We start from the raw sequence: 26,713 nt of genomic DNA, 5'->3' as shown, positions 1-26,713 counted from the left end.
GTTCTTTAGCGTCAGCAAAACATATTTTTATTGTCTTAATTCTGTTATCTTATTAGTATGATAACAAAATTAGGACCTAATATAAAAATTTAAAGAGGAAAAATCAGTCTGTCTTTATCATTTCATCTTTTAGAATTGATTTTTCAGATTCAAGTACCCATGGTAGGAAATAGTGTTTTTGCTTTCCATTCTGGTTGTGATCCAGATTCGTGATCATGTAATTGTAATGGGAAAATATATCAAACATTGAGACATACAAGCACCTTTTATAAAATAAATTTGTTGAAAAGTTAATCTTCTAAAATTTGATAGCTCCAGGTAATAGAATTCAAATGTATCTTGACCAAATGATCAATATACACTCGGTCCATTTGGATCGAGTGTGATCTAGATTAAGAATACCATAGAAGGGATATTATAATTAGATCCGATTTTTTTACTACCTTTTCCAACGACGTTAAGCCTGATGTAGGTATTGTCTACTTGTGTTATTTAACACTACAATGTTCTATAACAGAAAATATTTTTAAATGTGTAATCCTAAATTCATGTCCATTCATTAGAATGTCCTGTTTTAGATCAGATTTAAATGTTCAATAAATGATCCATTTCATTTAAAATTTCAACTACCGGGATATAGCCTTACCACTAGATACTTCTTCTTTGATCTACCCAACCAACTATTGTGCATTTTATAGATTATTTGTTTTACAGAAAACCATGTGATCAAAAAAAGTAGGAAAAGGTAGAATACCCACATTTTCATTTTATTTTACTGCCGATTCCAGATCTTTTTCACTTCTTAAAAATTTATAGATATAAGTAGATACTTTTAAATTGGATTTCCTTTAGTACGCTATTTTTAACCATTCTGATAAAATTTTCTGAATAGCCTTTGGGATTCCCGATGGCAGTAATAGCGCATTTTGAATTCTTTTTTTCCGCTTTGTTTTTTTCTTTTTTTATCTTTTATTGCTGCTTAAATGACAGAATTTTTAAGAAAATGGGCAAAAAGATATTAAACTCAATATAAATAATGATATTATAAAATAATATGACTAAATAATAAATAACATTAATACCTATTTGTATAAGTAAAAATATCTTCGAGTAATAACCAAGTATTAATTATAGTAGATACTTAGTCAGAGATATATTTGTTTTAATAATTATTTTTTGATCGATAACAATATGTAATATAACACATCCCTAAGACTTCGACCCTCGAACTTCATATAGGTACAGGAGCTATAACGACGGAAATAACGTAGCCAACAACCAATCCTAGGAAAATGGCATGACATGATGAGTAACTACTAGCACCTGTATTATTTTTCGGGATATTTATTTTACTACCTAATTCCCGCGGATTTGCTCGTGTAAATGAGTATATAAAGTATCCAATGTGTAAAGATAGGATATAACCTATACAGGTACCAAATTTCATTCGAATTCGTGCAGTTGTTTAAGCGTAATTTGAACAAATATCTGAATATCTAAACATCCAAATATCTTCAAACAAAGTTTCATAATTATAATATTATGGTACAATCGGCTTTAAAAGGTCCAGTTTTTTTTTTCAAATTGAATAAAAATAGTAATAACAATAATAGTAGTACTGACTGTTACTTAATAGGTATTCATGAAATAATTATTGGAATATGATTTTCCGTATTTTAATAATTATGAAATTAAATTACGAAAATCATATTCCAATTTTAAATTTTGTAGCAAATTATTAGTGTCTAATTACAAATAAAATGTGTATTCGCCAAATTTATCACAAATTATTTTAGTACTTTTTATTATTAATTAGTTTAGATATTTTTTACTCCTAATCTATATTTATGTACGAAGAATTTCCAGTAAGAACTAGTGTGCAATTTTCATAATATTAAAAGCTCACAGCATTAATATAAAAATACAAAATATAACTTATAATCATAATGTCTTATTATTTAGTTAATTTTAAACTTTCGCGACTTATCGCGACGCGATTACAGTACCTGATTTTTGTCGATGTTTCGACATTAATTATCACCGCGGGATTGAAATGAACGGCGTCTTCTTCTGATATTTAATTAAAATATTTCTTACTATTTTCTTAAGTACTAATGTGTACAGTTTCATTTTAGTTTGTTTGTTCGCTATAAAAACCAATACCAAATTGATTAAAGTCAAAAATATCTGTTACATATTTCACTAAATTAATCTATAAATCCAACCATAATAATCTTGAGTGATAATGAACTTTTAGTGTCCACTGTAGGTACTATTCTATAAAAACAACAACGGCGCCGAACTACAGGTTAATTGATGGCTCGCGGGTAAAAAATAATAAATACTACTGTAGTTTTTGCAAGTGCTACTATTTTGAAAAACACATTTTGTTTGCTTTCAATTCAACTGAGCGAGGGGCTTTTTGCTGATGTTTGAAGTTAAATCTCCCTTTTAAACGCTTGAAAAGTGATTCAGCGAGCGCCTTTTGAAGGGGCTTGAGTGACTGCGACTTAAATATTGGATACATTAAAATCGGTACGGTTTTTTAGTGTTCCGTAATAAAATGGAATATAAGATTTGATTAATAGGTACCTCTGTGATGCCAAAATCTATTGTTGTTTCCCAGATTTGAATAAAAATAAAACTGTATTGCATTTCATTAGTTTATTTTCACTTTATTATCATTTTGACTACGCATATGTACACTTTTACCAAAAATATGGTAAATTGAAAAAATAGTAGTAAATCTATTAATAATTTAAAAATAATTTTAGATATATTACAAAATTTTTCAGCACATACAATATCATAAGAAGACTTCTTGATACCATTATATACTTACAGTTTTGAAGTTTTGAGTTTTGACCAAAATTGCATAGACAATTGCATGTCATTATCCGGTACATTCAGTTTTTTTTTTAATGGGTGATAATGGAATGGTAATCCCACCCGCGCTATCGGTATACACCGACGGGGCACCAGTGAAGGATGATAGGTGAGAATAAAGCAGGTCAGTTAGCCCATCGTGATGAATTCAACAAGAATTGTTCACGATGGTATCTAGGGGGAACCACGTGGAGGTCGACCTAATCGGGCATATTGCTAGCAATGGAGCTGTCAAACTCCATTGCTAACAATACCATTCCTCCCCGGTACATTCAGTTGAATGTTCTTTAGTTTTAAGTATAATTTACATATCGTTTCTATTATTTACTGTAATTAAATAATATTTACTGCATTTAGATTTCTCCAAAATTAATAAATCCCATATGTGTAAATGTATCGTTCGTTCTCATATATACAATACACAGTTTACCTATTATGTTAAGAAGTCAGTACAAACTCCTCAAATAACAAAGCCACAATAGAGTATCGCCACGGTCATCAAATCATGTGTAGATTTTGTATCACATTTGCCTCCTTTTAATTAAAATCTAGCTTATCCGCATCGCACTGCAAACTAAGCCCCTTGCCTTGGTGGACCCTTGACTAATTTCTTGCATAGAAAATAAAACCTTAAAACTTTATAATAGAGGTCCTTTTATATCGTAATTAGCCTACAAGATTAGGAATGACGCGAGAAAAAAGCACGTGTTCTATTTGGGATTACACGCGCCCCATAAACAAGAGGTAAACAATTGCGTTCACGTTTCTATGCACGCTATCTTTCTAACTAATATATATCATTAATTTAGAAAAAAAATGTACATCTCTTGTATCTAGGTTTCCATATACAAAGGCTTCAAAGAGAATTTTATTGTTGTCTTTCTGTCTAATTGCAGACACTATGGCTATTCTAAATAAAACTGTAACATTATCTACTTACAATTAATAATAATGCCATATAAACCTACTAATATTATAAATCCGAAATTTTTTTACCCAATTACGCTCGTAAACGGCTCAACTGATTTGAATAAAATTTGGTACACAGATAGATAATATCGTAACATAACACATACACGTAAAATACTTTATACACTAACTTATGCTTTTAACTTTAAAAAATGTCTTTCCTGTTAATCTACAAAAGGGTTTCAAAAAATCAAATTTGCATTTGTTGTTTTATGTAAGATTTCTGTAACTATGAATAGAAGTAGACCCTGTTCCTAATAACCGTCCTAACGTATTAACAAAAATTTTATTAGGAAATTAGATAGATACATGGGTAATATCAGTCCTGTTCCGATATCTATATATTGAGTACCTTTGGATATTGATGTCAGAAAAAAAGTCATTACCCATTTTAATATTGTTTATACCAGTCACATAACTATATTAATACCAATAGATTAGTTATTAGACCAATAAATATTATAATTACAATATATAGATATTGCTATATATCGCCCACTACATACCCCTATTGAGTAGTATGGCACAGAAAAATTTGCAGTCGCCCTTACTAACACGGTGCGTTTAAGTTAATACAAAAAAAAAATTCAAAATAAATAAAAAACGTTTCTTATTTAATTTTGGGCACATGTTCCTCTGAAAAAGAATGTTCAGTTTCTATAATAAAAACTCCCTTTACTAAACATAATTTTAATGTTAATAATTTTGATATCACATCGTTCACCTCGTTCACCTTCACGCTAGCATGGCTTACAAAAAAAAACGAGTTTTACAATATACATCTAATTTTGCACTATCTACCTCAAAGAAGAAAAGACCTGAATTTATATGGATGATATATAGATATTATTTAATTAATTAATTACTATTTCAAGAAAATTAAGGGATTTATATACCTACATATGCCTAAACAAGGTTGGCGTCAACGTACTATAAGGTGCCGTCAAATACTATAAGAGATAGCGATTTTTAAAATATCCAGTTATTATTATTAACGTCGTAAACTAAAATAAATTCATCAGATTATTATTAAAATTAAGACATTTTTTAATTATTTAAATTTAAAACTTGATGACGTAAAATTCTATTTAATTAATAAATAAAGGGATAGGTTTGGCCCTTTTCACAAATTAATATTTATGTAGGTATGACGATGGTTTTTACATGCATTCGCTATAGCGAATGCATGTAAAAACCATGATATATCATAGGATTAAATATTTAATTTCTGCATATTTACTCTCCAACTTGGTCATATGTTGACTTTCAATAAGAAAAAAAAAATTATGAACAACAAAAATTAATTTAGAATCAATATTTCAATTAACACTGTTATTGTATACTACTAGCAGTTTCCTGCGGCAATATCCGCATGAATCAGTATATAAAGTATCCTATGCTCTAAGATTCGATAAATGATATGATAATAACCTATATATGCACTAAATTTCATTTAAACCTATCCGGTAGTTTTCGCGTGCAATGTAACAAACATAAATTCATCCTCACAAACTTTCGCATTTACAATAATAATAATAAAAAAATTTGCATATCGTGCTGTACAGCTGTGGAATAAACTTCCCGTATTCAGAATAGCCCGTCCAGCAGTTCCTTCAAAAAAAGATTAAAATCATTCTATCTTTCCAATTTAGTTTAAATATAAAAATGATTAGAGGACTGTCATCATTGTGTTCTCTTGTATTTGATATTTATATGTTGTATTTAACGTGTGTATGTATGTGTGTATATATATAATTATTTATAATGTATGTAAATATTTATTTAAATTTCTGTCTTGCACTACTACTGCCCACTTACTACTTCCTATGCCACTGCATTAGGTTGACTGGAAGAAATCTCTTTTAGAGATAAGTTCGCCTTTGCTAACATTGTTGTTAACTGTATGTTTTAGTGCAATATATATATATATATATATATATATATATATATATATATATATATATATATATATATATATATATATATATATATATATATATATATATATATAAAATCGCAATTTGATGTTAGCCTGTTACCTTATCACGAGAAAATAACTGAACGGATTTCAAGGAAATTTATTATTTATTATCGGTACAATAAAATATAAATTTCATTGAAGTCTAGGACGCTTTTTTATCCCAATATACATTAGGGTGCGGGATATGACTAGTATGAAAATAAAGACAATTGAAAAAAGCGTATTTGTTGAATGAAGAAACGCTATCGCGTTTATTTTACATACGTGGGCTAACTTTAAGCCTCGTAGTGCGTAAACACCGCGGCGCGCGGGAACTGCAGCGTATGCGCCGCGCCGCATCGACATGTGCGGACACAATAGCCGCATTCTCATGGACTCAGCCCCGTTAAGCTGATTGCGTGACGTCATCACACCCCAGGCCAGTTGCACATTGATACAATTACTACTCAATAACGAGAATACTGACTTTGTATTCTTGTAATTAAAACTAAGCGTAAGAAACTTGTAAAATTTCCATTTACCACGATCAATCTATCTACCTACTTGCTGTCATTGTGGTAAACTCATATTACTCGTATCTAGGTAAAATAGACAAACACATTTAAATGTCGCAGTTATGTGCCTACTAGCATGGCTTCAATTAGTTCAATCCATTTTAGTTGTAATTTTAAAACATGTGTCGTAATTTGAACGCACTACTTTTGTACTGGAGTGTAAAGCATTGGGACAATAAATCGTTAGCCCATTACGCTCTATTTAAGTACATGTAAATAAAATTTGAGTTTAAAGAAACTGTATTTAAGATGTTCTGCGAAGCACTTACAAATAATTTGTTATAGTTATTTTCAATAGAACTCAATGAAAAAGGAATCCAATTTTGTCGAAATTATCACGGAAACACTGTAATGCAATTAGTAATATACCAAAACATTAAACCCGTTAATAAGCAGCAGATGATCTTATGATCGGATTAATAATTATTCGTTTGTTTACATTTTCATAAAATTGACACGAACTAGGTATATCTAACAACAATATATGATCTACCTGTTAATATATAAAATATTGATTTGCATTAGAAGTGAGCACTTAAAACATAAATATTAAACAAATACATTAATGCAGGCTCCATTATAAACACAGCCTATTATCATATCACATAGTCTATAGAGGGCACGATCCCGGCTTACTGAAGGATCGGAGCGAATAAGCGGTTCACGGCTCTATAAGTCTATGATCCACATGTAAAACAACAGAACGTGAAAGTTACATTCGATAGTCAATAACACATATATAATGACAGTGAACATAAGTTCTAATAACATTGACTTTTATATTATTACATGATACAATTATCAAATTGTTGAATGCGACGTACATTGTACATTGTACAAAGTTTGAAATTTATTAAGAACTTATAAGAATGTTTTAATATACGCCTATATAATTAAACGGTATTTTAATGCATATTTTAACACACCCTGTTTTTTTCAAAATTTAAAACAGTTTTGTAAAGCATACAGCTCTCGCTATAGATAGTCAAGATTTCTTGCATTATGAATACTATGGGCAGCGAGAAGTCTTGTTTATGGACGCATAATATACTTACATCCTAATTGACGTGAGCATAATTGCGGAATATAGCTAGTATCTATAAATTTGATATAAATATGAAATTTGTATATTTTTTAATTTTTAGTTACTTAAAAATTAATCTAATCGTCATGAAATTTGGCGTAACACATGATAAATACTGTTATGGGGAAATTTTCTTTTTATGTTTATCATTTAATTTGTTCGATCAGTTGTATATTTCAAAAGACTCGGGGACTATACACAAAACCTTTTTGTTTTATTTATTGTGGCAGTGTAAATTTAAATTGCGACAATAAATGATAATAATAATTTGTCTGAAAAATAACAAAGCGCAATCTTCTTGTACACGCGTTTTATGCACTTCAAATTATACGTACCTATGCACTCTACAGTGCGATTATAACATGTCGTAAAATATTTTGTGACGTCCATGTTATGTATGTAAGTAGATGTTTTATAGCTAATGTTTGTCATTCTAGGTCTTATAAAAATAACGATATATCGTAGCACTTGTAATCTTAATCATAGATATCGAAACATAATAGAATCCATAATTTAAAGATGTAAATTTTTTGTCGGATTCTCTTTAAAATATGAAAATTATAACATAGATATTACAGAAATGTAATCATGTAAGATCTCAGATTATATCTAAAGCTTAATTATTAAATATATTCATAAGCACAAAGTTAAATATATAAGTAGGTGTCCTTTTCAAATAAAGATTGTGTCCCACAAACACAAACAACTTTAATTGTAGCAAATTAAAGTTGTTTTAAAATATATAAAATATAAGTATATCCTTCCAGAATAATGTAAAAATTGTAAATATATCCTTCCAGATAACAAAAGAAATTTTCGAATCGGTTTATAACTAAAATAGGAGGATACAAAGATAGGAGGGTACAAACATAAAAAAATACAACAGAATTGAGAGCCTTCTTTTTAAGTCGGTTGAAAATTATTCCTTGGATGGTTGAAAATACCTAAAAGTTATTTATTCCTAAATATTTTAGTCGCAGTCTTTGTGTGACTTGCACCAAACAATAAAATTGATTAGATATATGTTGCACTTATGTGATATAAAATTAATTAAAATTTTGAAATGTGTTCAGCTGTACAGCACGAGCGTGGTCCTCGGAAGCCCAAGTTACACGCCGGTTTAACTGCACTTCCGCCTCCACCTCTGGCTCACACTCATAAGCCACATCCGCTCAAGTTATCTCCACCGTCACCATACACTCCACTACCACAACCGTTCAATTTTCAGGTAAAACTGTGTTACAAATATTATAAACATGTAATATTCATATCTCAATCATATGTTATATCATTTTGGTTACATATATAATTTCATTATATATGGGAAACATAGGCACAAAACGGAAAGATCGCAGATATTTCGACAGTTATTGTGGGACCCATATTTAAACCGTAAGATCCTGGAATCATCCCTGAACCAGACAAAATATATGCTATATTTTCAATATTAATTTTTATTTATGAATTTGTGAATTTGGAAATTTAACAATGGCAAGCTTAGGTACTATTATAGTTAATTACTACCCACCTTCCGTCCACTAAATGAAGCTATGACCTCAAATGCATTGCAGGGTGTAATTGGCTCAGGACCGTTTCTTATGGCAATCTATGAAGGATGGAGGAAATCTTAGATAATATACGAGTAGAAAGAGCATCGAGCCTTAAAAACGGGTCAACTTTTTGTCAACTAATTCTCAAATTAGCTGATTCGTTTGTTTTTATCATTGTTCTTTATACTTACACACATAATGTGTCTTAACGTATCTATATTTAATTATTTAATAAATAAAATGAGTATTTGCGCATTAAAAAGATACAGAATTAAAAGACAAGATAAATAAAGAAGTCATAAACGAATCACTCATAACTATTTATTACGCAAAATTGTATGGAAAAGTTGACCTGTTTTTCTCGAAGCACTTGTATGGAGACACTATCTATAACATCTAAGTAAGTATTAAATATATATTATTAAATAGTGCCTCTATTTACTGTATATGTGCCAGTAAGTTCATTTATCTATTTTTGTTTGTTTCCTCTTAGCACCTTAATAGCTCTATCAAGCGTCATGAAATTTGGTATAGAGTTATGTTAAACAGATTAAAACTTTGAGAGAGATTGAAAAGAACAGGGATTTAGTAATGTCTGCTCCCGGTCAATAAATGTATTTCGGCCACGCCGTTAAAGTCCTAAATAAAACATAATTACTTGTTATTTCCAAACGGGAAATTTATAGGTAATAAATTAATTCACCGACCGGGATAAAAAGTTCCCTATGTCCTCCATCCCATATAGTACCTTTACACCAAATTCCATATAGATAATAGTTAAGCCGTTAAGACGTAACAAATTAACAAACTCGCTCTAACATTTATAATATTAATAACAGCTTTCATATACTTCTATAGTTTAGCATGAGCGGCATGAGCGAGCAGGCTCCTTTGAGCACGGCGTCATCAGCGGGCTCCAGTGGAGCTGGCGGAGCCGGTGCTGTGAGCCCTTTGCCGCTCATGGCTGAACCCTTCCTGGCACCACCTCCACCCGGTCTGCTTCACATCCTCATGTCTTCAGACAAATGTCAGGTAATAAGAAACAAGTAGAGTCTATTTCGATTATTGATATTTTTTGAAATGGTTAATATGATGTACTTAATAATAGACGAGAAGAACCAAATATTTAGACTTTTTTTATTATTTTAAATGTTTAAAAAAATATGTTTAAATAACTGGAATTAAACTCACTCAGTTTTCTTAAAATAATGTCATCTAATTAAAACAAGAGATATCTCAATTACTACGAGTAAAATTAAATCAATACAATTTGCAAAACTGTTAATATATTTGCTTGTTAGTCAAACACGCTTAAAGGCTTTAAAAGTTTTAAATAATATTTGGTACATGAATTCCATATTATAACTCGACACTCTCACTCATACACAGGTACACTTATTTTATAGATACACTTATTACATAGATACTTTATTGATTTTGTTTATTATTTTTTATATTCATTTAGACAAAGCTGCGGGATACGGCTAGTTTACAATAAATTTTCTAGTCAATCACATACTAAACAAATTTCAAGCAACTTTTTAATATATTGTAAAGGAATTAATGTGGAGCGCCAAGCAGTTACAATTACAAGGGGATCCTACAGTACTGCGGCCACCGGCCAGTGCATTTGGGGCACCATTGGCACCGACCTGGGAACTACTGCAGGTAAGATAATAGACATTTAATATTTTACTTAATATGTATATTTATACTATAAAATAAATAGGTCCTTTCTTCTAAATGTACTATAATTTCTGGTAGATTTATTATTGAAAAGTTGTTCAGTTTATTTAATACTATCGATTTTATACAAATATTCTTTCCGTGCACCTTAGGGTGTATGCAATTACGGTAATTTTTTTATAGAACATATTGCTAAAAATGTTACATATAAGTACATGCACTTATATGTTTGTAAATTAGACATAACCTATAAACAGCCACCTAGGCCTTGTCTATGTTCGAACATTGTCTAGTTGTTATTTAAATATATAAAGGTATATTACATATATGTAGGTATATATGACAAATATTATCAAGAGAAATACTTATTGCAATTATTGCTCATGGGTAGGCATTTTCTTTTTATTTCACTCTCAGAAACCATCAAGATATAAAACATCTACATATATTTTTATGGGGGTGTGTAAAATATGTTTAGGCTTTTTGACTTTAGGGGCGGGCGCTAAGTCGCGATTGGACGGCCAGCGATGACTTCTCGCCTTTACTTGACTTACTCCGCCCATCGTAGCGCTGTCGTAGAGCTTACTGTCATCGACGTAGCAGCGTGAAACTGAAATCGCAAATTACCATTTTATACGCATTGTCATTATTGCGCATGTCTTATACTCGAAACATTTGTTTTTATTTCATTATACAGATAAACCTTGACAATAAACGTAAAATATTTATATGTATTTTTAATTGTTCTTAAGTGTCCAACTGCCTAAGTAAGTACCCGTTTCCATACGAAGGTACGCATCTTGTTTCATATGTCAATAACATTATCTAATGTAAGTTTTAATAACATTATCCTTAATAAAAATATGCAGTCAAAGCATCCACTACTTCCTCCCGTATTTATGATTTTACAGAAGTAAACCAGAGGTTGACTGTATCAAGTTGTCTGCACGGAAATCTTGGTCTTAATCGTGTTTCTACCACTTAATAGATATACCTATTTCTATTTTAAGAGTGAAAAATGACAATAAAATTACTAATTATAAAGCCGTGATATCTTAGTCATCAAGAAATATCAACCCATAGGTGTCACAGTATATTATATAATATCTATGGTCTTATTCTTATCTATAGTAGACAGTAAACATTACCCATCAGGTGTGCTGTAGGTGTATGCATTTCCTAGTCATAGTAAAAAAATGTAAGTCTATACCTATCTACGTTTATAATAGATAAGGATTTTCAATCAGGAAACGAGCGCGCGTTTGCTGTTCATGGCAGTGCGGTGGGTACGGTGTTTGGCGCCGTTCCAGGCGTTAGCCCCGAGCGATCAACTGGTCCTACTACGAGCAGCTTGGAAGGACTTATTCCTCTTACATTTGGCTCAGTGGTCTGCACCCTGGGACCTCGGGCCTTTGCTCGCTGCACCCGCCGCCAGGGCACGTTTACCCCTGGAACCGCTTGCGGACTTGGAGTTGAATACATTGCAGGTAGATAATCTATCGCTATTTATGTTTAAGTATTTAAGTATTTATTGTTATTTAAACAATTAATAAAAACCATTTATCAATTGCCACTCCTGATTAAATGTTTATAATAAGTAGGAAGGTTTATTAAAGATATAGACAGGTTTAAAAAATAAAAGGATTTTATGTCCTAAATAAAGGTAGATAATAATTTCATTTAAGTAAATATTTTATAAGAAAATTAATTGTTTAGTACTTAAAGTTTCACTTTACGTTTTATGAGGATCTCTGTAACACAGTGGTAAACACATTACTTCGCATAGGTTTCAACTATTTCTAACGACAAGTAACACGCTTGAATGACTTATTTCGGTATTATAACAGTGAAATATAAAGCTAGTGTAGTTACCTACTATCAATGGAGATATTCATATCACAAAAATCGACCACATGTTTGCTTCTTAAGTTATATAAAAAAATTATAAGTATACTTACCTTTCACACTTTTATAATTTCCAGGAAATATTATGTCGGTTTCGTCAAATAGCGCCTGATGGCAGCGAATGCGGCTGTATGAAAGCAATTGTACTTTTTTCTCCAGGTAAAAAATATACTTATGTATAGGTACATATCTACTTAAGTAATACAAAGTTTGTATCAAAAAAAATAGTAAGCAAATTAATTCTTTTGTGCCATTCTTACTAATCTTCTTCCTCTTTTTTTAGCAGTATTATAATAAAACAGAAACGGCACTTTACTAGTACATTAAATATTTTTCCAAAATTTTAATCGAGTTATATTTTAGTGTCAATATAAAACACCAAAACTTTTTTTATTATTGTCTGTCTGTATATGTTTGAATATAACATACAATATATAGATGGAATTGGATAGGACCTTTGTTAATTTGAAAATTTTTGTTTCTAGACACACCTGGACTTGGTGAAACACAACCCGTGGAAATGCTACAAGATCAGGCGCAATGCATCTTGGCCGATTATGTACGAACTAGATACACAAGACAGCCTACGAGGTAACAACAGAGAGTATATACAGTCTACTTAAGAAAAATAGAATCTTACAAAATTTTAAATAAATTCCATATACTATATGCCAGACAAATTCTTCTCATTATAATATTAATGGTATAATACGTAGTTCAAATTCAGATGAAGTCATAATGATGACATGACCTATTTTCATCCTCACCCATCATCCCTTACTATCAGTATAGGACCATCTACCAGTATGATGACTGATGGCGCGGTTAATACTCCATTTTTATCAAAAAAAAAAAAACTAGAAACCAGGGGAAAAGAATTGTTAGTAATGGGATCTATCAATCTCATTGCTAGTAATATCAGATCGACCTCCGCTTGGTTTCCCCTGTACCTAAACCATCTTGGTTAATTCCTCTGCAATTCGCCATGATGGGCTGATTTGCTTTCATGTTCCTCTATCATCCCTCACCGGTACCCCGCCAGAGTTTAACGATAGTGCAAGCGTGGTTACAATTTCATTATCAGTCATTTCAAATTCAGGTAACATAAGTACTGTAGTATTTTATTGGTTTTCAAAACCTCTAGAAACTATCCTGGTTAATTTGTAATGGATTCGTCACGAAATTTATCATAGGTAAATTTTGTATAAAAGTCATCTGCTTGGGTACCTCTGACCCATTCGTGTTTCTGTCGTGAAGCATTTGTTTACATGATTGCGTTTTGGTTTGACGAGTGGGATGGGAAATTGTGGGAAATTACAAGGCGACATAACAGCTTAGCCTTCAGGATTGGAAACGCATGATCATATACGTCACAGTACACTCTGTGGTGTACATGGTACTATTCATGTCTATAGGCGACGATTACCACTTTCCATCAGGTGGGCCTTCAGCTTGATTGACATTCTAGATCACATAAAAAAGAAGAAATTAAGACGGGCCCAAATAACCTATTTACATTGTCACCTATCTTCACTGGACTCTAACCAGTATATACCGATATGATTATGACGGGTTATAATTTCAATATGGCCTTTTTAAAAATATACCTAGATATAATAACAAGTTGCCTACACGATTCATTTGCAGATTTGGTCGTTTGCTTCTATTACTGCCTTCGCTGCGAGCAGTTCGCGCTCGTTCAATCGAGCTTCTACTGTTCCGGGATACTGTTGGCGACGTATCCGTGGCTACATTATTGCATGACATGTACCGTATGCAGCCCGTGCCAGTCTCCGCACCCGGATTCCATCCACCACCGCCGACAACTGAACACTGCGCTTCTCCTTAAATCGTTCCTATAAGATAGCACGCGTATAGTTCACGACAGATCGAGTTGACAATCGATAAGCTTGGAATAGTATATAGAAATAACTAAGTGGTTCAAATATAAATTCATTGATTCTAAAAATAACCGTGCGATTATAAAAACCATGGGATGTCGATGCGCGTCGTTAGTTATATAATTAGATAGAGAACTGTTTTACATTGTGCAATCAAGTTGAAAAATTAAAAGTCCTTTGAACTAAAAATCTGTCGTGATCAGAATTGCACATTAGAAAATAACTACACAATTAGACCGCTACAAATGAATCTGTTTTTTGCATAAAAAACGTCTCGTTTAGATATTTTCGGTTGGTCTTTTGTATAATTAAAATAATACAATTCATATTTGCAATACTTCTAATTGATAATGTTTTCTGTGAATCAATAAAATAGATCTAATTTAAGATCTATCAGATTTCTCATATTAGTTTTCCCAGTACTACGAAAGGACTACGAAAGTTAAAAAGCCTGCTTCGTATGATTACTAATAAAATTATTTGGTTATAACTCATAGATAAAAGTATACTAGTTCGATAATATTACGCTCTCTACGCAATATACATATTAAATCCGACAGGATTACTATATTGATTTTTTTTATTATGATTTCTACAAAACTTTCTAGGTAACTGGTGTGATTAACATGCATGTTGTTTGTGCATACAAATGGATATCACCAACTGAATAAGTAGATTTGTTGCAATTTTCTTACATATATGATATTATACTATAAATATCATTATATAATGATATTTTCAGACATTTAACAGGTAGAATAATGATTGTACCTTATTCATTAATCTAGTCTAATCCTCTAGTCTTTGCAAGAATATCTGTAAAATTGTATAGTTAAAATTTAAGTATAAAATATTATAATTCTTAAAGTAAGGTTAGTCAGGTCCACTGTATGTTGTTACTATAATTATAAATTACCTATATTATATCTGTTCATACAAATTATCTTGAGAAATAAAAATATTGTACATAAAACATTTATGTTGAAAACAAAAATTATTGACTTTGTTCAGTAGTCACATGTCAGAAGCAAGATCTACAAGAACCAATTAAAACAATAATAATTAAATGCATATTTTATTTTTTACTATACTTAAAGAATCACTATTCAATATTACAAGTATACACTTGTGCTTCACGATTCATATCCACTAATAAAAAAGTGAAAAACATTTTGTACATAAATTCTGTATAATTTAATCCGCCACATTAACTTTCCCAATAGACTGTATTGCTTCCACTGTAGAGAGATCAACAGAATCATCCTCCTGAGCAGTTTCTATCGACTGTGGTACTACTGTCTCTTTCTTTGGCTCTGCCCTTGGAAAATCTAGCTTACTCCAAGCACCTGGTTCTGCTTTTTTCAACTTGATCTCAACTTTTGTGCCTAACATTGAAGCAGTACTTCTCGTCACATCTACCACCTATAAAATTATGATTAAAATATTGTAAGTTACAACATATCTTAAGTTTTATCAGAGTAAAACTTTGGGCACACGCCATCTTAGATCTTATCATCACTTACCATCAAGTAATGTAATATGCACAATCTAATTTTGACATTGAAAAAAAAAAAAAACTATTTTAACTATCAGTAGTGAAATTATTTTTCTATAGTTAGTATATAGAGTACAGGTTCATGTCTATACTAAATATACAATACATATACAGTATCTTTGTAAGATTATGGTATTTATTTATGATGATGTAATGTGAGTAAGATTACAACATAACCATTCCTTTTGATTCCCAGGATGATGTAAGATACGACTAAGGGAAGAAAGAACAATAAACTATACCTAAATTAAACCACCTTCCACCCGTAGACAAGTGATAAACAAATCTATTGATTAATGGTTTCATAACTTTATGCATATGAAAGAACAAGCCGACAGTTACAAAAGTCAAAAGCCATTTGCTTGGGTACCTCTGTCCCATTCGTGTTTCAACCGTGAAGCAGTTATGTTTGCATGGCTGTGTTTGAAGTGTGAGATATGGCAGTAAATTTACATGGTACAGAGGAATAACACCCTAGTCCTCAGGAATTGCAACACATGAGAGATATCATGGGCGAAACTGTATATTATTTTATGTCCATAGTATTGCTCATGTCTATAGTCGGATGGTTACCACTTTCCATCAGGTGGGCCATCAGCTTGTTTGTCATTCTAAGTTGCATAAAAAAAGTTATTGATGTTGTATGTCATGTACTTGGTAGCAATTACGCATGTCAGTATATATTAATAGATTTGTAATGGACAGAAAATAAAATAAGTTATATAATTTTCTAGTAAAGAGAGGCCTGTGCCCAGATATTAAAGGGTTGTTAAAGTTTACTTACACCTCTCAATTCGAGATCCAATTCAAATGTCGCATCACCTTCTTCTTTGAAGACAAGCTTTGTATTAAGTCGTATGGGATTCAATTTCACATAGCTCGTTGTTGGATCATATTTCTTGGCATAAACACTTACAATAACGTAGTCAGGTGTTTGATGCCAGTCCCAACGACATTTAACAGTACCAGCAGCGGGACCCTAAATTAGTAAGCAAAAATACAAAATTAGTAAATAATATTTTATAATAATATAGGAGTAATATAGTACATGGCAAGTGAAATTACAGAGTACAAAAACACTTTAACCCTTAGAAATAACAATGCATGACCTAGTTCATCAAAGTGTATAATGATTACTACTTACAGCATATTTACTATTACAAAGTTCATAAAAAAAATATAAAATTAAATAGATAAAACAAACATTATTAATACAATAACAATAGTCTGTACCTCTTTAGTCCACTTGTGGAAACCTGTCGTACATCCAGGTTGACTTAGGAAAGTATTAAAGTCAGTTGTTCTTTTCTGACAACACGACCAGAACTTGAGACCCTCATGGAATACTGGACACCCTGGATGATACGTACACACCAACTCGTTAGTTTGTTGACCTTCATATGAGACATTACAACCACCATTCTTACATGTTGTACCGATGGTAATATCCCTATAAATAAAAAATCTTAATAATACTATACTACAGTACAGAAAGATCAATAAAAAATTATTATAAAATAGTCATAGCGTCAGATTAGATTTTATACTATAATAAATTTACTAAACACGAAAAATAATCTAGCTTTGTTTATATTCATGCTACATCCCTTATAGTATGGATAGAGAGAAGTAGAAAGTTTGAAAGATAGCCTTTAACACTTAGTATGTAATGTACAATGGCCCAAATGTGGCTAAAACAAAAAATAGGAGTCCAATTTATATCACAATAGCTTTTACTCATGATTTCGTTTGCAAAACCAAGATATGTTCACTGACCAGAGTAAAAAGTAGCCTATAACTTTTTCCATTACATAGTGTGTATATAGTATATAAAGGTGCTAACAAGTAAAAAAACAAACTCACTTTCTCATTTATAATATTAATAAGGATTACAAGATATGTAATGTAATCATTGGCATATTTAAGGCTATTTTCTAAAAGTGCCTGGGCCCCTTAAAACAGGTGCATATGTATCACAACTTGCTTTGCTTCTTTAAAAAAATACAAGCATGGGAATAGTTACTATTTATTATAGTACATACCCATCATCAGCTGTATTTACTTTTTGAACTGTTTTTTGAACCATTGCCTTGAGTGAATCAGCAATTTGTGCTTCTAACTGCACAAGGGGACTCTCAAATGGAGGCCTTGGTATTTGAGGTGTTTGTATTGGAGCCCTCATCTCTATCACTTCCTTTTGCTCTAAATCTTTATCTAGACCCTTTTTCTCCGGTTCTGGTGGTTTCTACAAAAATATTTTATAATATTAATGAAAATTATATGATAAGGAAAAGGAACCAGGACCATTAGGATGTTGATGTTGAAAACTGTTGGCACTAGCTAGAATATACAATTCAGATTTATAAGTGATAACACTTATACAAGATCAAACATTTATAACCTATGAAACTTGGAAATTTCATGGAAATATTCGAAATGGTCTCTCTTATAAAGATACAGGATTAAGTTGTGATATTAAATAAATAGTTTGGTAAGAAAAATTAAAATATGCCCATTTATATTAAGAATACAAGAATATTTATGTTATATAATAATAAATAAAATCCCATGTTTAATTAAACTAAGGACACTGTTCATTTTATGAACTCATTATTATCTTCTCATCTCTTGAAAAAATAATAGATACTAACCACATTCGAATGCTTAGATACTGTACAACCTTTTATGTTCAAAAATTCAGTGAAATCAACACTTTTCTTATTGCAACATGACCATCCTTTATAGGCGTCATGGAAGACAGGAGCTCCAGGGTGGTGGCGACATTCATCTGAAAGTCACATTATAATGATAGGCAATGCTGTTCATTATCACTAAATTAAATATATTCTAATAAAATTCCACCTTCAATTTAAAATCACTTTGTCCTTGCATACACCCAAACTTACAATCCAGCTATTTTAATATATAAAAACTCCATGACATATCATCATAGTCATAGAATACTGACAGATCTTTATATGTAATCTTTGTCAGATCCATCAGTATTCTACGACTATGATGATATATTTGTTCATGCTGATCTCCCAAAGAGCTCAACAATTTTAATCAAATTTTGGAAATGTATATTGTTTACTCCTACTTAAAACATAGTTATTATCCCAATGAGGAAAATGGTCCTAGTAGAGAACAAAACAATGTTTGCAGGGTCAGCTTATATATTATGAAAATACCTGTCTTCACTTTGGAGTGTGAAATAAAATAGGTACCTACATTATACCTTTAATTTAAATCTAGTATGGTTTAAATCTAGATTTATTATACACTTAAATCAATAATAGAACTAAAGTTGGTCAATATATATCCTTATGTGGCTCAGCCTAGTGGCTTAGTCTTAGTGGATAAAATTTTGTTTCTCTTTTAATTATAATATTACGTTCATAATTGACATTCATTTATTTATTACACATGAATGCCTACAGATAATATGTGAACAAAACTATGGCCTTTCTAAGACATGTTGCAGAGTATAAAAAAAATATGTCTATATAGTATAAATGTACTATTAGATAATATTTAATACTGGAAAATTAATATAATTAAATAAATTATAATGCTGCTTATTGTTATAGCACAGTAGGTATAGCTTTCAATCCTTTCACTGTATTAAATATAATTACATAGGTGTATAATGGTAATAAGTAAGGTTTTTTACTTCATGTATATTGATATTATAGAAATGTATATAAAAAATTAAATTACAATAATAATGGTTACTATAACACAACAATAAGAATGGTCAGAAAATCGTATCAGATACGGTTACCGATTGTTTAATGTTTCAAACCCTTTTTGTTACATTTATATAAAATTAATGTAATTTAATTCATAATTATTACAATAGAAAGTAAGATGCTTAAAATAATTGTAATTATATATGTAAATATAATTGTAAATTGTGATATATGAAAAATCTAGAAAATTCCAACCTTTATCGTTTTTAGAAGGATCAAAAAGTTGGCCACAACCACGATTATAACATTGTAGTAAATCTTTATTTTCAGGCATTGTAAAATATTCTTCAGAATCGCCAAATGTGATTTCAAAGAAACAAATAAATTGTCATTAAAATATTTTTAACTTAATCCAGACGACAAAGAAGTGAGGAAGACTTTTTAAATTGACAACATAGACTTAAGCACAGATAAGAGAAACTATGTCTAAAGACAGATAGAAATCACAGATTAGACAGACTATGTCCAAAGGCATAACCACAGACAACCGATGTGCGATCTTATTAATACGATTACTAATATTATTACAATTATTAATTCGTCTAAGCACTTTATATGAATTTTAGAAATGTATTTTGGAATCATTCCACTATGAATTTTATACAGTCACTATAATGCTTTTTCTAATCGCTAAAATCATCTATTAGTAGTTCTAGAGCCAGTCGAAATTAACGAGTCGAAACCGACAATCATTCACTCGATTGACAAAATTATTTTGTTAATGATCAATAGTGTTATCAATGTAATATATTTAGCAAAAATTTGCAACTTACTTCTAATACTTATAAGATATCAAAATGAGCATGAAGTAAATTAATTATTGTTTAGATTTTTATAAAATGTTTGTGTAACCATTATTGAACACATTTTAGTTTGATCGTCTATCCACTACTATTTTTAAAAGAAGGACATTTACAACAAGGTTATTTGTATTATTAGTAGTTTAGATGAAATTACTGATTAAGAAAATTACTCGAATACGAATATCAGTGTATTACTTATTTAATAGACAAATTATAAAATTAGTGTTTACTAATAATTTGAATAATGAAATCATTCAGATTCGCGCACCGCTACCATAGGCCACCAAGAAAGAATCACTATATTGCAAGAAATACCTTTTCGAAGTAACAACACAATAAACGAATGAAACAATGGATACTCATAGTATTGTGTCACTATTTTTATATGCCTCTATCCAAAATATCGATATCGATTATAAACATGAAAAGCCCAGTTATTTCATAATATAAAATATTTAATTAATTACGGTGTTTCACAGACCACATCGAAGTGTCAACTGAACAAGGAAAAACGAACTGTCTCTTACCTCAACTCCAGATAACTTAAACACATGTATTCCAAAGAAGCAGAAGCTCATGAGGTATATTAAAGAAATGGAGAAACGTTTGTTTTACGAAAGCTAACGTATTAGCTAGCGAAAAAAATGCTAAAGCTCACAATTACAACCACTATAAAAAAAATAACTGACGTAAATAAGTTAAAAGGATTCCTGAAGCGTCACATGGATTTATCTATCCAAATACCAAAAACTACGTTGGCAAATTGAGCAATTAGCCACACATTATATAGCTTGTGCTGGTTTTGACGATATATCATTGCATACCGTTAATGGCAAATGTAGGTACAATTCCATCTAAATTTATTAAAAAAGAAAACATTAGCCACCTCTTATATTTAGATATCTATGATTATTACTTTATAATCAATTAAAATACAATACCTTCAAATCGGTCAACTGATTTAATCGCTAGCAAAGCATGTTTAACATAGACAATCAGAAACATTGAAAATTGACAGATAATAACGACGTAGCCACACTTCAGTAAATTAAAGTTAAGAAGTTTCTTAATTAGTTAATATTTTTTTTTATCTACTTAATTTCACGTGGTTTTTAGAAAAATAGGCGAAGAAAAAGGATGTCATAGAACTACTATAAGCATATGCATTATGAAATAGGAATAGAAAAACGTCATTGAGCAAATACTCATTAGCAACGTATAATAATGGCATAGTTATTTAATTTGAATAGATTATGTAAATATAATGCTATGTATAAAAAAACACTAAATTTTTATTAACCTTAATACTACTAGTATTAAACTAAAGATATTCTTTCCCGGTCAACTTGATTATATTTTTCAACGCATTCATTAAATATTGTTACTACAAATAGTTTTACTACATTTTAATTCGATTCTTATCTGATTATATCGATAATCTATTCGATTATCCATAATTCGGTTAATTATAATCGATTACGCCATCACTGGGAATATCGGACGAACAAACGGACAGAGAAGGACAGAGTTTTATGTTTGTGTGGGCGTAATTTTATAGGACAAAATAATCCATAAATAAAGACAAAATAAAACACCTATCATCATTTAATTTTTTTAATAAAAATATATAATAATAAACCCAAAATGAAATATTTATTAATTATGTATTGCATTTTTAATGGAAATTGTGTGGATTGAAAATGTTGATGTGTTTATTAATACATTTTGGACTGTTTATTCTCTATCGATAGAACAATGGTGAAATATACAAACAGATATTTAGTGCCGGATTTTACATGATTTTCAATTAATATTAAATATCATTATTGAAAATGAATTTAATGCGCAAATTACGAGGGGCCTCCGCCTCGACTTCTGAAGCTACTGAGACATCCAGTTCATCATCTCACGTGCAGTTAGGCCTTATGCACCTCAAAAAGCTTTTTGCTGAGTACACGCATCCGCCACAACCCCTCACAGAAGTGGAAAAAGATGATAAACTGTACAATATGTTGCCACTCTTTTGCAAGGTAAATTATTTATAGGTTTTTTATTAGAACTGAGCATTTAGATATATTATGTTAAACATAAGACAAATATAGACAATAAATATTAAATTAATATTTTTAAGTATGTATATCATTAAAAATATATTGTAATTTTAATGCTCAATACAATTATATAGTTCATTAGTATCATGAACTTATATTAATTATATTTATACTTTCTATGGTGGTTTATATGGTGTGAATGATATTTTGGCAAACTTTAAAAAAAATGTATATGGTAAAATTTTTAGGTTCAAAGGTAAATTATATTTTAATTATACCTTTTCAGTTATTAGCGATTGGTTACCATATTATAATGCACAAAAAATATAGACAAAGTTTTATAAGAAATGTATTACTAAAGCAATTTCAAATTTGTTTTCTTGTGTTTATGCACAAAAATATTTAGTATAGACTACATAAAAAGATCTTAGAAAAATGTTAGATTTAAATAAAAAATGTTTCAAAAATCAGTTTCTTCTTATTATTATTATTATTATGTTTAAAAGAAGCATAGGCAGAGCATCATGATCTGTGAATAAAGAAAGAAAGCATCATTATGAAAATGCTTTAATTTTTTTCTTGTCTTCACTAATTATAATAATACTTCACTAATTACTTTTATAGAATAAATTTGAAATACTTGTATTTATTTGTAGTCAAAATCATTATAGATGGAATTTTATTTACCAATGAATATTTTGATTGATACTATTAAAGTGTACATTATATGTATTTATACTAATAACTAATAACCATAGTATATATGACATATATATTATGTTTACCATAGTAGTACATACCAGAGGGAGACTTTGTACAAAAGTTGATTGCTTGGGCCCCTCTGTCCCATTCGTGTTTCTACTGTTAAGCAGTTGTGTTTGCATGGCTGTGTTTCGGTTTGAAGGGTGGTATATGGCATGAATTTACAGGGTACAGAGGAATAACACCTGAGTCCTCAGGAATGGCAACACATGGCAGGTATCATGGGCGAAATAGTATACTCTGTTATATCCATGGTACTGCTCATGTCTATAGGCAATGGTTACCACTTTCCATCAGGTGGGCTGTCAGCTTGTTTACTATTCTAAGTTCTATAAAAAAAGAATATTACAGTTATTAGTATAAATAAATAATTGTACCATTGCCATACTTTGGTATTAAAGCTAAAATATGAATAACAAGTGAACAAACATTTGTAGTTTCTATAATTTGGACTACACGGGTCATGGTGTCGCCCACTATGTCAAATTAAATTTCTACATCATACTATCAATAGTAGGTGCCTCTGGTGCACAAATATGTCTAAAAATTCAAATAATTAATACATTTTACTGTAAATTTGTCATTGGTTAGAATCAGTTAAGGAAACTCAAGTTAAATTATCTTTTGCACTTGATTCTCCAAGTCTTCATTATAAAATCTCTCCCGATCTAAGGATTGTGAGCTTTGTTAATTTGCAGCTGGTCAATTTTAAAGCAAAAATGTCAACAAGTAATAGGCCAATTTGATGACATGTGGTTATCACAGCTCATTGCCAATGCATGCACCTTGCTGATCCTGAAAAAATCTTATATGACCCTCTTTGAAGAATCTTATATTAAATGTCATGTGTAAGGAAAACTCAGCAGAAAGATAATGAATTATCTGAGCGTTCAGGAAGAAAACTCTGAATGATGTGACTATTGAAATTTTAGGAATTGATGATTAGATTACTTGTTCATGGCTATAATTAAGAATTATTCTATGTTAGTAAGCATGTTCATCATATATATTGTCTGTTCAAGGAGTACACTACCTAATTATCTTAGCACTAGTTTTTACCTGTAATTTACAAAACTTTTATAAATTTTTATTAAATAAATAGGATATTTAAAAGTAAACTTTTTTGCAAGTAATACATTAAATAAGTAATTTACTATAACATAGTTTAAAAACAATTACATATTAATAAGTAATTTGTTAGCTCATTAATTTTTTGGGATGTTTATCTCTTAATTCTCCAAGCTGTATGTACCTGAATGTAATCCAGAATTTAATATTATGCAGGTTTTTGGGACTAGTCCATCAAGTGACATGAATGAAAAGTTTTGGGATATATTATCTTTCTGTCAGCAAGTGTCTAAACTTATGGTATCAGAGATAAGAAAAAGAGCAAGCAATCAAAGCACAGAGACAGCTAGCTGTGCTATTGCAAAATTTCTAGAAATTGAAAATTCTGAAGAATCAAGTAATGGTTGGATGCTACTCTCTACGTTGAATCTCTTGGCAGCTGGTGATCAATCATTAATTCAGGTAAGTTTAAATTTATAATGAAATCACCAATTCAATTGCGACAAAACCAGTTTTTTTATTTGAAAACTAAACTACTGAACTGATTTTGATAAGATTTCTATGGGACTAATCTGAAAGTTTCTAAATTGCTTTATAAATGATAGAGTTCTGAGATAAAAAAAAATACAACCAAATTGAGAATTTCCTGCTTTTTTTAAGTCGGTTGAAAATATTTTCAAATACTATTGCTAATATCTCATCAGGATGTCTATTAGAGTTTTTAATAAAAATCAAATTGGAATGCTAAGCATTGCAATATTATGGTATCATGTAAACTTATTGTTCCAGTATTGTTCCTAAAATAAAGTAATCCTTACTTTATTTTAGGTTCTTATTTATAGTTATTTATAACAATTAGTTGTTAAATAACTATTAGAAATTCTGACTGTATAAAACCAGATCATGGCCGTTTATGAGTTAGCCAATCTGTTTGTTTTCAGGTCATGACTACTGCATCAATACCTTCAACTTTAGTCAAATGTTTGTATCTGTTTTTTGACCTTCCGGAAATACCCGAATCAGAAGCAGATATTCAAGATGGCAATAGCGAATTTACTCCCAGAGAAAGAAGGATTTTATTGCAGAAAATATTTGTACAGGTAAAAGCTGTATTTAGTTTTTTTTTTCCATTTAGTGTATTGTTAAATCTTTAGTGTAAATACTTTACATTGACAATTTAAAAAGATTAATGTAAAGTGGCGAATTTACTCCATAGAACAGGGGTTGGTTGGTTATCTTAAGAGTTGGAAAAGTCAAAAATTACAATTTCAAAGAGCCACAAAAGCATTTCTTGCCAACAATAAATAGTACTTGTATAAATAAAGTTTGGTGCCTAATCCTTGTTAATCGATTCAAAAAGATTTTTTTTATTAAAATAAATCATATTTGCATATGGAACTAAAGAACCGCAGTTTCACATCCAAAGAGCCGCAGGTTGCCGACCCCAGAAGGGGAGAACTTAGTCTTATTATTATTTCAATCAAATAAACTTTACTAACAAAGTGACTATTCATGATCTTTTTTTGTTCATATATTGAATATGCTAGTTTTATGACTAAAATTCCATTAATTTTGATATAGTAATAATAAAATAAATAAATAAAAACTTATGTGCCCATATAGATGAAGAAAGTGGAGAGATATTAAATTAAAAATAACAGAAAGATACAGGTATATTTGATTATTGAGTAAATAGTCAGTTAATGACTTTCTTTTCTTAACTATCAAGTGCTATTCCTATATGTTTCCATAGAATTTAATGAAAATGTATACAAACAAATATAATTGCCCTATTTGTACCTTACAAATAAAAAACAATGTTTCGATTTGTTATTAATCTCATTTAAAGAATGTTTCAATGATAATTTGAACAAAAATTGGCTCCATTTATTTTTCATTATGTTTTACTGTAACAGATTATACAAAAAATATTACAATAGTGGCAATAAACATTATATCAGATTATGTCTTACTCATATCTTTGCGACTATAGCTTATACATTGTGTATACCTATGATAGAGATGATGATTTTTAAGACTGATTTTGATAATTATTGTTAGATAATGTAAATGGACCGTTCCTTGTGGCAATCTATAGGGAGGCCTATGTTCAGCAGTGGACAGATAATAGCTGTGATGATGATGACGATGATGACTGTAATGTTATGTACATGTATATACATGTACATAACATTACAGAGATATT

At 30.3% G+C, this 26,713-nt stretch overlaps 3 protein-coding genes across 7 annotated transcripts in view; 2 read left to right on the top strand and 1 right to left on the bottom strand.

Moving 5' to 3' along the window:
- LOC113512621 (protein dissatisfaction) overlaps nucleotides 1-15,435 on the top strand; it is a 44,057-nt gene extending 28,622 nt beyond the window's left edge. Inside the window, exons 4-10 of the mRNA XM_026896526.3 lie at nucleotides 8,548-8,702; nucleotides 9,883-10,056; nucleotides 10,582-10,692; nucleotides 11,958-12,197; nucleotides 12,693-12,774; nucleotides 13,101-13,206; nucleotides 14,263-15,435. Coding sequence (XP_026752327.3) covers nucleotides 8,548-8,702; nucleotides 9,883-10,056; nucleotides 10,582-10,692; nucleotides 11,958-12,197; nucleotides 12,693-12,774; nucleotides 13,101-13,206; nucleotides 14,263-14,464 — 1,070 coding nt within the window. The 3' untranslated portion in view covers nucleotides 14,465-15,435. The remainder of the gene's footprint in view (nucleotides 1-8,547; nucleotides 8,703-9,882; nucleotides 10,057-10,581; nucleotides 10,693-11,957; nucleotides 12,198-12,692; nucleotides 12,775-13,100; nucleotides 13,207-14,262) is intronic.
- Nucleotides 15,436-15,577: 142 nt separating this feature from the next.
- On the bottom strand, nucleotides 15,578-20,233 carry LOC113512365 (cysteine and histidine-rich domain-containing protein morgana). The gene is made up of 6 exons (XM_026896196.3): nucleotides 20,019-20,233; nucleotides 18,723-18,859; nucleotides 18,114-18,316; nucleotides 17,305-17,521; nucleotides 16,856-17,050; nucleotides 15,578-15,938 (listed from the first exon to the last, which is right to left on the bottom strand). Exons 1-6 carry the CDS (start codon nucleotides 20,095-20,097, stop codon nucleotides 15,711-15,713), a joined length of 1,059 nt encoding a protein of 352 aa, XP_026751997.1. The 5' UTR covers nucleotides 20,098-20,233; the 3' UTR covers nucleotides 15,578-15,710.
- A 1,902-nt stretch (nucleotides 20,234-22,135) lies between these two features.
- LOC113512547 (WD repeat and FYVE domain-containing protein 3) overlaps nucleotides 22,136-26,713 on the top strand; it is a 50,319-nt gene continuing 45,741 nt past the window's right edge. For all 5 annotated transcript variants that reach the window (XM_052900196.1, XM_052900194.1, XM_052900195.1 and 2 more), the window contains exons 1-3: nucleotides 22,136-22,656; nucleotides 24,724-24,969; nucleotides 25,449-25,607. In XM_052900196.1, the coding sequence (XP_052756156.1) occupies nucleotides 22,459-22,656; nucleotides 24,724-24,969; nucleotides 25,449-25,607 (603 nt within the window). In that variant the 5' untranslated portion in view covers nucleotides 22,136-22,458. The remainder of the gene's footprint in view (nucleotides 22,657-24,723; nucleotides 24,970-25,448; nucleotides 25,608-26,713) is intronic.

Source organism: Galleria mellonella, unplaced genomic scaffold (assembly GCF_026898425.1).
Source record: "Galleria mellonella isolate WM207_F2 unplaced genomic scaffold, CSIRO_AGI_GalMel_v1 utg64, whole genome shotgun sequence".
Taxonomy (NCBI): domain Eukaryota; kingdom Metazoa; phylum Arthropoda; class Insecta; order Lepidoptera; family Pyralidae; genus Galleria; species Galleria mellonella.
This window is presented reverse-complemented; position numbering and strand designations above follow the sequence as displayed.

Coding starts and splice junctions, on each gene's coding strand:
- LOC113512365 (XM_026896196.3), bottom strand. CDS start 20,097: ATGCCTGAAAATAAAGATTTACTACAATGTTATAATCGTGGTTGTGGC. Junction 18,860..20,018: donor TCCTTCTAAAAACGATAAAG/GTTGGAATTTTC, acceptor TGTGACTTTCAG/ATGAATGTCGCCACCACCCT. Junction 17,051..17,304: donor TCCACAAGTGGACTAAAGAG/GTACAGACTATT, acceptor TTACTAATTTAG/GGTCCCGCTGCTGGTACTGT.